At 48.6% G+C, this 12,886-nt stretch overlaps 1 protein-coding gene across 1 annotated transcript in view; it reads left to right on the top strand.

The window, feature by feature from the left end:
• The window catches only part of LOC129856880 (oxysterol-binding protein-related protein 10-like), a 107,058-nt gene that overhangs the window by 60,646 nt on the left and 33,526 nt on the right, over positions 1-12,886 (top strand). Inside the window, exons 5-7 of the mRNA XM_055924621.1 lie at positions 1,855-2,031; positions 4,759-4,933; positions 11,058-11,179. Coding sequence (XP_055780596.1) covers positions 1,855-2,031; positions 4,759-4,933; positions 11,058-11,179 — 474 coding nt within the window. The remainder of the gene's footprint in view (positions 1-1,854; positions 2,032-4,758; positions 4,934-11,057; positions 11,180-12,886) is intronic.

Genomic DNA, 12,886 nt, shown 5'->3' on the forward strand with positions numbered 1-12,886 from the left:
TGTGTGTGTGTGTGTGTGTGTGTGTGTGTGTGTGTGTGTGTGTGTGTGTGTGTGTGTGTGTGTGTGTGTGTGTGTGTGTGTGTGTGTGTGTGTGTGTGTGTGTGTGTGTGTGTGTGTGTGTGAGAGAGAGAGAGAGAATCCTGTCCTTCTCCCAACCCACCTAGCTGTAATTATGTTAGTGACAGCGACAGACTGAACCAGACGGATAGCATATGGCTCAGGGTAGGTGGCTGAGAGACAGACAGAGAGCATATGGCTCAGGGTAGGTGGCTGAGAGACAGACTGAACCAGACAGATAGCATATGGCTCAGGGTAGGTGGCTGAGAGACAGACAGAGAGCATATGGCTCAGGGTAGGTGGCTGAGAGACAGACTGAACCAGACAGATAGCATATGGCTCAGGGTAGGTGGCTGAGAGACAGACAGAGAGCATATGGCTCAGGGTAGGTGGCTGAGAGACAGACTGAACCAGACAGATAGCATTTGGCTCAGGGTAGGTGGCTGAGAGACAGACTGAACCAGACAGATAGCATATGGCTCAGGGTAGGTGGCTGAGAGACAGACAGAGAGCATATGGCTCAGGGTAGGTGGCTGAGAGACAGACTGAACCAGACAGAGAGCATTTGGCTCAGGGTAGGTGGCTGAGAGACAGACTGAACCAGGCAGATACCATATGGCTCAGGGTAGGTGGCTGAGAGACAGACAGAGAGCATATGGCTCAGGGTAGGTGGCTGAGAGACAGACTGAACCAGACAGAGAGCATATGGCTCAGGGTAGGTGGCTGAGAGACAGACTGAACCAGACAGAGAGCATTTGGCTCAGGGTAGGTGGCTGAGAGACAGACTGAACCAGGCAGATAGCATATGGCTCAGGGTAGGTGGCTGAGAGACAGACTGAACCAGACAGAGAGCATTTGGCTCAGGGTAGGTGGCTGAGAGACAGACTGAACCAGACAGATAGCATATGGCTCAGGGTAGGTGGCTGAGAAATGTCATGACTCTCAGCCCCCCCCCCCCCCCCCCCCCCCCCCCCCCCCGCCTGCCTACATCACTGGCTGTGTCCCTACAGTACCAACAGATACATATAGAATTATTTAACTACCCCACAATTCTCCTCTCATGCTTTGACTAGCTACAGTCACATATCTTGCTTTGGCATGTCGTCCCAACATGCATTTGTCAATTTGTAGAACACCTGTTCCTACATAGAGATTCATCCAGCAGTTACCTGTTCCTTGGATGACTGGGCCGTACAGATTCATCCAGCAGTTACCTGTTCCTTGGATGACTGGGCCGTACAGATTCATCCAGCAGTTACCTGTTCCTTGGATGACTGGGCCGTACAGATTCATCCAGCAGTTACCTGTTTCTTGGATGACTGGGCCGTACAGATTCATCCAGCAGTTACCTGTTCCTTGGATGACTGGGCCGTACAGATTCATCCAGCAGTTACCTGTTCCTTGGATGACTGGGCCGTACAGATTCATCCAGCAGTTACCTGTTCCTTGGATGACTGGGCCGTACAGATTCATCCAGCAGTTACCTGTTCCTTGGTGACTGGGCCGTACAGATTCATCCAGCAGTTACCTGTTCCTTGGATGACTGGGCCGTATCAGTCAATGTTGGAGTTGGACTTACACAGTTCTAGGTGGCCAGCGCTTGCGTGTGTGTGTGTGTGTGCGCGTGTGTGTGCGTGTGTGTGTGTGTGTGTGTGTGTGTGTAATATTTAACCTCTCTCCTCCCTCCCTCTAGGTGATGGCCCAGGCAGAGGGCCAACAGAAGAACCTGTGTGTGTGTGTGTGTGTCTGTGTGTGTGTGTGTGTGTAATATTTAACCTCTCTCCTCCCTCCCTCTAGGTGATGGCCCAGGCAGAGGGCCAACAGAAGAACCTGGTTAACTCCATAGAGTCCCTGCCTTCCCGTGGTCCTCTGTCCTCCTTAGACCAGGACCTTCTCCTCCTCAAGGCCACGTCAGCAGCTACCCTCTCCTGTCTGGGGGAGTGTCTCCACATGCTGCAGCACAATGTCAGCCAGGTACGTCAGCAGCTACCCTCTCCTGTCTGGGGGGAGCGTCTCCACATCCTGCAACACAATGTCAGCCAGGTACGTCAGCAGCTACCCTCTCCTGTCTGGGGGAGTGTCTCCACATGCTGCAGCACAATGTCAGCCAGGTACGTCAGCAGCTACCCTCTCCTGTCTGGGGGGAGCGTCTCCACATCCTGCAACACAATGTCAGCCAGGTACGTCAGCAGCTACCCTCTCCTGTCTGGGGGGAGCGTCTCCACATCCTGCAACACAATGTCAGCCAGGTATGGATGTATGGAGCTGTATGAGACAATTTGACTGAGTGACAGTCAGAGGGTATACTGTATAGTTGGACATGAATATGGTGGGAGGTGAGCTGGCAACTGGAGGGTGACTGGCATCAATATATCAGGTACCACCTACTGCCGATGTTCCCTTGAGCAAGGAACTTAATAACCCCTTAAACTGCTGCTGGTCTCTGCTCCAGCCTCTCCAACCTATCAGAGGGGTTGGATACAGCAGGAGATCCTCTCCAACCTATCAGAGGGGTTGGATATAGCAGGAGATCCTCTCCAACCTATCAGAGGGGTTGGATACAGCAGGATATCCTCTCCAACCTATCAGAGGGGTTGGATACAGCAGGAGATCCTCTCCAACCTATCAGAGGGGTTGGATACAGCAGGAGATCCTCTTCAACCTATCAGAGGGGTTGGATACAGCAGGAGATCCTCTCCAACCTATCAGAGGGGTTGGATACAGCAGGAGATCCTCTCCAACCTATCAGAGGGGTTGGATAGAGCAGGAGATCCTCTCCAACCTATCAGAGGGGTTGGATACAGCAGGAGATCCTCTCCAACCTATCAGAGGGGTTGGATACAGCAGGAGATCCTCTCCAACCTATCAGAGGGATTGGATACAGCAGGAGATCCTCTCCAACCTATCAGAGGGGTTGGATATAGCAGGAGATCCTCTCCAACCTATCAGAGGGGTTGGATACAGCAGGAGATCCTCTCCAACCTATCAGAGGGGTTGGATACAGCAGTAGATCCCCGCCGACCTATCAGAGGGGTTGGATACAGCAGGAGATCCTCTCCAACCTATCAGAGGGGTTGGATACAGCAGTAGATCCCCGCCGACCTATCAGAGGGGTTGGATACAGCAGGAGATCCTCTCCAACCTATCAGAGGTGTTGGATACAGCAGTAGATCCCCGCCGACCTATCAGAGGGGTTGGATACAGCAGGAGATCCTCTCCAACCTATCAGAGGGTTTGGATACAGCAGGAGATCCTCTCCAACCTATCAGAGGGGTTGGATACAGCAGGAGATCCTCTCCAACCTATCAGAGGGGTTGGATACAGCAGGAGATCCTCTCCAACCTTTCAGAGGGGTTGGATACAGCAGGAGATCCTCTCCAACCTATCAGAGGGGTTGGATACAGCAGGAGATTCTCTCCAACCTATCAGAGGGGTTGGATACAGCAGGAGATCCTCTCCAACCTATCAGAGGTGTTGAATACAGCAGGAGATCCTCTCCAACCTATCAGAGGGGTTGGATACAGCAGTAGATCCCCGCCGACCTATCAGAGGGGTTGGATACAGCAGGAGATCCTCTCCAACCTATCAGAGGGGTTGGATACAGCAGGAGATCCCCTCCGACCTATCAGAGGGGTTGGATACAGCAGGAGATCCTCTCCAACCTATCAGAGGGGTTGGATACAGCAGGAGATCCTCTCCAACCTATCAGAGGGGTTGGATACAGCAGGAGATCCTCTCCAACCTATCAGAGGGGATGGATACAGCAGGAGATCCTCTCCAACCTATCAGAGGGGTTGGATACAGCAGGAGATCCTCTCCAACCTATCAGAGGGGTTGGATACAGCAGGAGATCCTCTCCAACCTATCAGAGGGGTTGGATACAGCAGGAGATCCTCTCCAACCTATCAGAGGGGTTGGATACAGCAGGAGATCCTCTTCAACCTATCATAGGGGTTGGATACAGCAGGAGATCCTCTTCAACCTATCAGAGGGGTTGGATACAGCAGGAGATCCTCTCCAACCTATCAGAGGGGTTGGATACAGCAGGAGATCTTCTCCAACCTATCAGAGGGGTTGGATACAGCAGGAGATCTTCTCCAACCTATCAGAGGGGTTGGATACAGCAGGAGATCCTCTCCAACCTATCAGAGGGCTTGGATACAGCAGGAGATTCTCTCCAACCTATCAGAGGGGTTGGATACAGCAGGAGATCCTCTCCAACCTATCAGAGGGGTTGGATAAAGCAGGAGATCCTCTCCAACCTATCAGAGGGGTTGGATACAGCAGGAGATTCTCTCCAACCTATCAGAGGGGTTGGATACAGCAGGAGATCCTCTCCAACCTATCAGAGGGGTTGGATAAAGCAGGAGATCCTCTCCAACCTATCAGAGGGGTTGGATACAGCAGGAGATTCTCTCCAACCTATCAGAGGGGTTGGATACAGCAGGAGATTCTCTCCAACCTATCAGAGGGGTTGGATACAGCAGGAGATCCTCTCCAACCTATCAGAGGGGTTGGATACAGCAGGAGATTCTCTCCAACCTATCAGAGGGGTTGGATACAGCAGGAGATTCTCTTCAACCTATCAGAGGGCTTCGATACAGCAGGAGATCCTCTCCAACCTATCAGAGGGCTTGGATACAGCAGGAGATCCATTTCTGTTTTCTAAGGGATAAGTGTTGTTCTCTTCTTCTCTCCCAGGCCGCGCAGCATGTCACCCTGGGTCGGTCAGACAGCCAGGACCGGAGGCACAGTCCCATCCACAAACAGACGTCCAGCCAGAGTAACAGCAACATCTCCAGTCAGACTCACAACCACAACCAGTTCAGGAAGCAGATGAGCCTGGATCCCAACCATGTTCCCACCGCACCATCAGGTCAGTTTACTAATAGATTCTCTCTGTAACCACAGTCAACCAGCCACTGCACCATCAGGTCAGTTTACTAATAGAGTCTCTCTGTAACCACACTCAACCAGCCACAGCACCATCAGGTCAGTTTACTAATAGAGTCTCTCTGTAACCACACTCAACCAGCCACCAAACCATCAGGTCAGTTTACTAATAGAGTCTCTCTGTAACCACACTCAACCAGCCACAGCACCATCAGGTCAGTTTACTAATAGTATCTCTCTGTAACCACACTCAACCAGCCACCGCACCATCAGGTCAGTTTACTAATAGTATCTCTCTGTAACCACACTCAACCAGCCACAGCACCATCAGGTCAGTTTACTAATAGTATCTCTCTGTAACCACACTCAACCAGCCACCAAACCATCAGGTCAGTTTACTAATAGAGTCTCTCTGTAACCACACTCAACCAGCCACCAAACCATCAGGTCAGTTTACTAATAGAGTCTCTATGTAACCACACTCAACCAATCACCAGACCATCATGTCAGTTTACTAATAGAGTCTCTCTGTAACCACACTCAACCAGCCACCAAACTGATAGCAAAGACACGACAAAACCATCAGGTCAGTTTACTAATAGAGTCTCTCTGTAACCACACTCAACCAGCCACCAAACCATCAGGTCAGTTTACTAATAGAATCTCTCTGTAACCACACTCAACCAGCCACCAGACCATCAGGTCAGTTTACTAATAGAATCTCTCTGTAACCACACTCAACCAGCCACCAGACCATCAGGTCAGTTTACTAATAGAATCTCTCTGTAACCACACTCAACCAGCCACAGCACCATCAGGTCAGTTTACTAATAGAATCTCTCTGTAACCACACTCAACCAGCCACAGCACCATCAGGTCAGTTTATTAATAGAATCTCTCTGTAACCACACTCAACCAGCCACCAGACCATCAGGTCAGTTTACTAATAGAATCTCTCTGTAACCACACTCAACCAGCCACCACACCATCAGGTCAGTTTACTAATAGAATCTCTCTGGAACCACACTCAACCAGCCACCAAATCATCAGGTCAGTTTACTAATAGAGTCTCTCTGTAACCACACTCAACCAGCCACCAGACCATCAGGTCAGTTTACTAATAGAATCTCTCTGTAACCACACTCAACCAGCCACCAGACCATCAGGTCAGTTTACTAATAGAATCTCTCTGTAACCACACTCAACCAGCCACCAAACTGATAGCAAAGACACGACAAAACCATCAGGTCAGTTTACTAATAGAGTCTCTCTGTAACCACACTCAACCAGCCACCACACCATCAGGTCAGTTTACTAATAGAATCTCTCTGTAACCACACTCAACCAGCCACAGCACCATCAGGTCAGTTTACTAATAGAGTCTCTCTGTAACCACACTCAACCAGCCACCAAACCATCAGGTCTTTTTACTAATAGAATCTCTCTGTAACCACACTCAACCAGCCACCAGACCATCAGGTCAGTTTACTAATAGTATCTCTCTGTAACCACACTCAACCAGCCACCAAACCATCAGGTCTGTTTACTAATAGAATCTCTCTGTAACCACACTCAACCAGCCACAGCACCATCAGGTCAGTTTCCTAATAGTATCTCTCTGTAACCACACTCAACCATCCACAGCACCATCAGGTCAGTTTCCTAATAGTATCTCTCTGTAACCACACTCAACCAGCCACAGCACCATCAGGTCAGTTTACTAATAGTATCTCTCTGTAACCACACTCAACCAGCCACCAAACCATCAGGGCAGTTTACTAATAGAATCTCTCTGTAACCACACTCAACCAGCCACCAAACCATCAGGTCAGTTTACTAATAGAATCTCTCTGTAACCACACTCAACCAGCCACCAAACCATCAGGTCAGTTTACTAATAGTATCTCTCTGTAACCACACTCAACCAGCCACCAAACCATCAGGTCAGTTTACTAATAGAATCTCTCTGTAACCACACTCAACCAGCCACAGCACCATCAGGTCAGTTTACTAATAGAATCTCTCTGTAACCACACTCAACCAGCCACAGCACCATCAGGTCAGTTTATTAATAGAATCTCTCTGTAACCACACTCAACCAGCCACCAGACCATCAGGTCAGTTTACTAATAGAATCTCTCTGTAACCACACTCAACCAGCCACCAGACCATCAGGTTAGTTTACTAATAGAATCTCTCTGTAACCACACTCAACCAGCCACAGCACCATCAGGTCAGTTTACTAATAGTATCTCTCTGTAACCACACTAAACCAGCCACCAGACCATCAGGTCAGTTTACTAATAGTATCTCTCTGTAACCACACTCAACCAGCCACCAAACCATCAGGTCAGTTTACTAATAGAATCTCTCTGTAACCACACTCAACCAGCCACCAAACCATCAGGTCAGTTTACTAATAGAATCTCTCTGTAACCACACTCAACCAGCCACCAAACCATCAGGTCAGTTTACTAATAGAATCTCTCTGTAACCACACTCAACCAGCCACCAAACCATCAGGTCTGTTTGTTCACTAATAGAATCTCTCTGTAACCACACTCAACCAGCCACAGCACCATCAGGTCAGTTTACTAATAGAATCTCTCTGTAACCACACTCAACCAGCCACAGCACCATCAGGTCAGTTTATTAATAGAATCTCTCTGTAACCACACTCAACCAGCCACAGCACCATCAGGTCAGTTTACTAATAGAGTCTCTCTGTAACCACACTCAACCAGCCACCAGACCATCAGGTCAGTTTACTAATAGTATCTCTCTGTAACCACACTCAACCAGCCACAGCACCATCAGGTCAGTTTACTAATAGAATCTCTCTGTAACCACACTCAACCAGCCACCAAACCATCAGGTCAGTTTACTAATAGAGTCTCTCTGTAACCACACTCAACCAGCCACCAGACCATCAGGTCAGTTTACTAATAGAATCTCTCTGTAACCACACTCAACCAGCCACCAAACCATCAGGTCAGTTTACTAATAGAGTCTCTCTGTAACCACACTCAATCAGCCACCAGACCATCAGGTCAGTTTACTAATAGTATCTCTCTGTAACCACACTCAACCAGCCACCAGACCATCAGGTCAGTTTACTAATAGAGTCTCTCTGTAACCACACTCAACCAGCCACCAAACCATCAGGTCAGTTTACTAATAGAATCTCTCTGTAACCACACTCAACCAGCCACCAAACCATCAGGTCAGTTTACTAATAGAGTCTCTCTGTAACCACACTCAACCAGCCACCAAACCATCAGGTTAGTTTACTAATAGTATCTCTCTGTAACCACACTCAACCAGCCACCAAACCATCAGGTCAGTTTACTAATAGAGTCTCTCTGTAACCACACTCAACCAGCCACCACACCATCAGGTCTGTTTACTAATAGAATCTCTCTGTAACCACACTCAACCAGCCACCAGACCATCAGGTCAGTTTACTAATAGAATCGCTCTGTAACCACACTCAACCAGCCACCAAACCATCAGGTCAGTTTACTAATAGAGTCTCTCTGTAACCACACTCAACCAGCCACAGCACCATCAGGTCAGTTTACTAATAGAATCTCTCTGTAACCACACTCAACCAGCCACCAAACCATCAGGTCAGTTTACTAATAGTATCTCTCTGTAACCACACTCAACCAGCCACAGCACCATCAGGTCAGTTTACTAATACAATCTCTCTGTAACCACACTCAACCAGCCACCAAACCATCAGGTCAGTTTACTAATAGTATCTCTCTGTAACCACACTCAACCAGCCACCGCACCATCAGGTCAGTTTACTAATAGAGTCTCTCTGTAACCACACTCAACCAGCCACCAGACCATTAGGTCAGTTTACTAATACAATCTCTCTGTAACCACACTCAACCAGCCACCAGACCATCAGGTTAGTTTACTAATAGAATCTCTCTGTAACCACACTCAGTATGTGTTCCTGATGGTCAGTATGTTCCTGGTGGTCAGTGTGTTCCTGATGATCAGTATGTGTTCCTAATGGTCAGCGTGTTCCTGATGGTCAGTATGTTCCTGATGGTCAGTATGTGTTCCTGATGGTCAGTATGTGTTCCTGATGGTCAGTGTTTTCCTGATGGTCAGTATGTTCCTGGTGGTCAGTGTGTTCCTGATGATCAGTATGTGTTCCTGATGGTCAGTATGTGTTCCTGATGGTCAGTGTGTTCTTGATGGTCAGTGTGTTCCTGATGGTCAGTATGTTCCTGATGGTCAGTATGTGTTCCTGATGGTCAGTGTGTGTTCCTGATGGTCAGTATGTTCCTGATGGTCAGTATGTGTTCCTGATGGTCAGTATGTGTTCTTGATGGTCAGTGTGTTCTTGATGGTCAGCGTGTTCCTGATGGTCAGTATGTGTTCCTGATGGTCAGTATGTGTTCCTGATGGTCAGTATGTGTTCCTGATGGTCAGTATGTGTTCCTGATGGTCAGTGTGTTCCTGATGGTCAGTATGTGTTCCTGATGGTCAGTGTGTGTTCCTGATGGTCAGTGCGTGTTCCTGATGGTTAGTGTGTCCCTGATGGTCAGTATGTGTTCCTGATGGTCAGTATGTGTTCCTGATGGTCAGTATGTGTTCCTGATGGTTAGTTTGTTCCTGATGGTCAGTATGTGTTCCTGATGGTTAGTGTGTTCCTGATGTTGATGTGTTCCTGATGGTTAGTGTGTTCCTGATGGTCAGTATGTGTTCCTGATAGCCAGTATGTGTGTTCCTGATGGTCAGTGTGTTCCTGATGGTCAGTGTGTTCCTGATGGTCAGTGTGTTCCTGATGATCAGTGTGTTCCTGATGGTCAGTATGTGTTCCTGATAGTCAGTATGTGTTCCTGATGGTCAGTGTGTTCCTGATGGTCAGTGTGTTCCTGATGGTCAGTATGTGTTCCTGATAGTCAGTATGTGTTCCTGATGGTCAGTATGTGTTCCTGATAGTCAGTATGTGTTCCTGATGGTCAGTGTGTTCCTGATGGTCAGTATGTGTTCCTGATAGTCAGTATGTGTTCCTGATGGTCAGTACATGTATGTGTTCCTGATGGTCAGTATGTGTTCCTGATGGTCAGTATGTGTTCCTGATGGTCAGTATGTGTTCCTGATGGTCAGTGTGTTCCTGATGGTCAGTATGTGTTCCTAATAGTCAGTATGTGTTCCTGATGGTCAGTACATGTATGTGTTCCTGATGGTCAGTATGTGTTCCTGATGGTCAGTATGTGTTCCTGATGGTCAGTGTGTTCCTGATGGTCAGTGTGTTCCTGATGGTCAGTGTGTGTTCCTGATGATCAGTGTGTTCCTGATGGTCAGTATGTGTTCCTGATAGTCAGTATGTGTTCCTGATGGTCAGTGTGTTCCTGATGGTCAGTATGTGTTCCTGATAGTCAGTATGTGTTCCTGATGGTCAGTGTGTGTTCCTGATGGTCAGTGTGTTCCTGATGGTCAGTATGTGTTCCTGATGGTCAGTATGCTCCTGATGGTCAGTGTGTTCGTGATGGTCAGTATGCTCCTGATGGTCAGTGTGTTCCTGATGGTCAGTATGTGTTCCTGATGGTCAGTATGTGTTCCTGATGGTCAGTATGCGTTCCTGATGGTCAGTTTGTTCCTGATGGTCAGTGTGTTCCTGATGGTCAGTGTGTTCCTGATGGTCAGTGTGTTCCTGATGGTCAGTATGTGTTCCTGATGGTCAGTATGCTTCTGATGGTCAGTATGTGTTCCTGATGGTCAGTATGTGTTCCTGATGGTCAGTATGCTCCTGATGGTCAGTGTGTTCCTGATGGTCAGTATGTGTTCCTGATGGTCAGTGTGTGTTCCTGATGGTCAGTGTGTTCCTGATGGCCAGTGTGTTCCTGATGGTCAGTATGTGTTCCTGATGGTCAGTGTCTTCCTGATGGTCAGTGTGTTCCTGATGGTCAGTATGTGTTCCTGATGGTCAGTATGTGTTCCTGATGGTCAGTGTGTTCCTGATGGTCAGTATGTGTTCCTGATGGTCAGTGTGTTCCTGATGGTCAGTGTGTTCCTGATGGTCAGTGTGTTCCTGATGGTCAGTGTGTTCCTGATGGTCAGTATGTTCTGTCTGTCTCCAGACAGCTTTGCAGGATGGCCCAGATCTCTCTCAGAGAAGCAGGTGACCAATAGAGGAGGGACACCTCTTCCACATGTTCCCTCTCCAGTCCACATCAACAAGGAGGTGCTCATCAACTCTGTGGTAAGAAACACCTGCTCTCTGTGTTGGAAGAAACACCACCATGTATTCTCTCACCTAATGGGAGGGAGGGAGGGAGGGAGGAGGGGGAGAGAGAGGGAGGGAGAAGGTGGGGGGGAAGGAGAGAGGGGGGAGGGAGAAGGGGGAGAGAGGGAGGGAGGGAGGGAGAAGGGGGGAGAGGGAGGGAGAAGGAGAGAGGGGGGAGGGAGAAGGGGGAGAGAGGGAGGGAGGGAGGGAGAGAGAGAGGGAGGGAGAAGGTGGGGGGAGGGAGAAGGAGAGAGGGGGAGGGAGAAGGGGGAGAGAGAGAGGGGGGTAGGGAGAGAGAGAGAAAGAAATAGAGTTTTATTCTACAGGGGAAAGTGTTCTAATTGGCCATGTTCTAGTTTGGATGTTTCTCTGTTTCTCCTGGGAGACTAAGGAGTGAAAGCCAGCTAGTTTGGATGTTTCTTATGTGTGATGGATGAAGGCCAGCTAGTTTGGATGTTTCTTATGTGTGGTGGATGAAAGCCAGCTAGTTTGGATGTTTCGTATGTGTGATGGATGAAAGCCAGCTAGTTTGGATGTTTCTTATGTGTGATAGATGAAAGCCAGTTAGTTTGGATGTTTCTTATGTGTGATGGATGAAACCAGCTCCCTCAGGAGGGCGAGTGAGTCAAGATGACATAGACAGAAATGTCCTCTTCTCTCCCAGTTCACCTCTCTCTCTCTCTCTCTCTCTCTCTCTCTCTCTCTCTCTCTCTCTCTGTCTCAATCTCGGTCTCTCTCTCAATTCAATTCAATTCAAGGGGCTTTATTGGCATGGGAAACATGTGTTAACATTGCCAAAGCAAGTGAGGTAGATAATATACAAAAGTGAAATAAACAATAATAATTAACAGTAAACACTCTTTCTCTGTCTCAATCTCGGTCTCTCTTTCCCTGAGTTTTCTCCAACAAAAAGACAATATGTTTTCAGTCCATATTTTGTATTACTTTTAAGTCATTATCCAAAGCTGGACGATATCAACCTGGTGTCCTGATCACGTCTGGTGTGGAGGGACTATATCAACCTGGTGTCCTGATCACGTCTGGTGTGGAGGGACTATATCAACCTGGTGTCCTGATCACGTCTGGTGTGGACGGACGTAATCAACCTGGTGTCCTGATCACGTCTGGTGTGGACGGACTAAATCAACCTGGTGTCCTGATCACGTCTGGTGTGGACGGACGAGATCAACCTGGTGTCCTGATCACGTCTGGTGTGGACGGACTAAATCAACCTGGTGTCCTGATCACGTCTGGTGTGGACGGACTAAATCAACCTGGTGTCCTGATCACGTCTGGTGTGGACGGACAAAATCAACCTGGTGTCCTGATCACGTCTGGTGTGGACGGACGTCATCAACCTGGTGTCCTGATCACGTCTGGTGTGGACGGACGATATTAACCTGGTGTCCTGATCACGTCTGGTGTGGACGGACTAAATCAACCTGGTGTCCTGATCACGTCTGGTGTGGACGGACGAAATCAACCTGGTGTCCTGATCACGTCTGGTGTGGACGGACGTCATCAACCTGGTGTCCTGATCGCGTCTGGTGTGGACGGACTAAATCAACATGCAACGTGTGTCATATAAGGCAGGGATGGGCAACTGCCCCCCTCCCCCCTTTCGTAGGTCCACGGAACCATTTTAGGAATTCAGGCAACTTCCTGTTGCTAGGTAGAATAGTA

The sequence above is a fragment of the Salvelinus fontinalis genome, chromosome 6 (assembly GCF_029448725.1).
Source record: "Salvelinus fontinalis isolate EN_2023a chromosome 6, ASM2944872v1, whole genome shotgun sequence".
Taxonomy (NCBI): Eukaryota; Metazoa; Chordata; class Actinopteri; order Salmoniformes; family Salmonidae; genus Salvelinus; species Salvelinus fontinalis.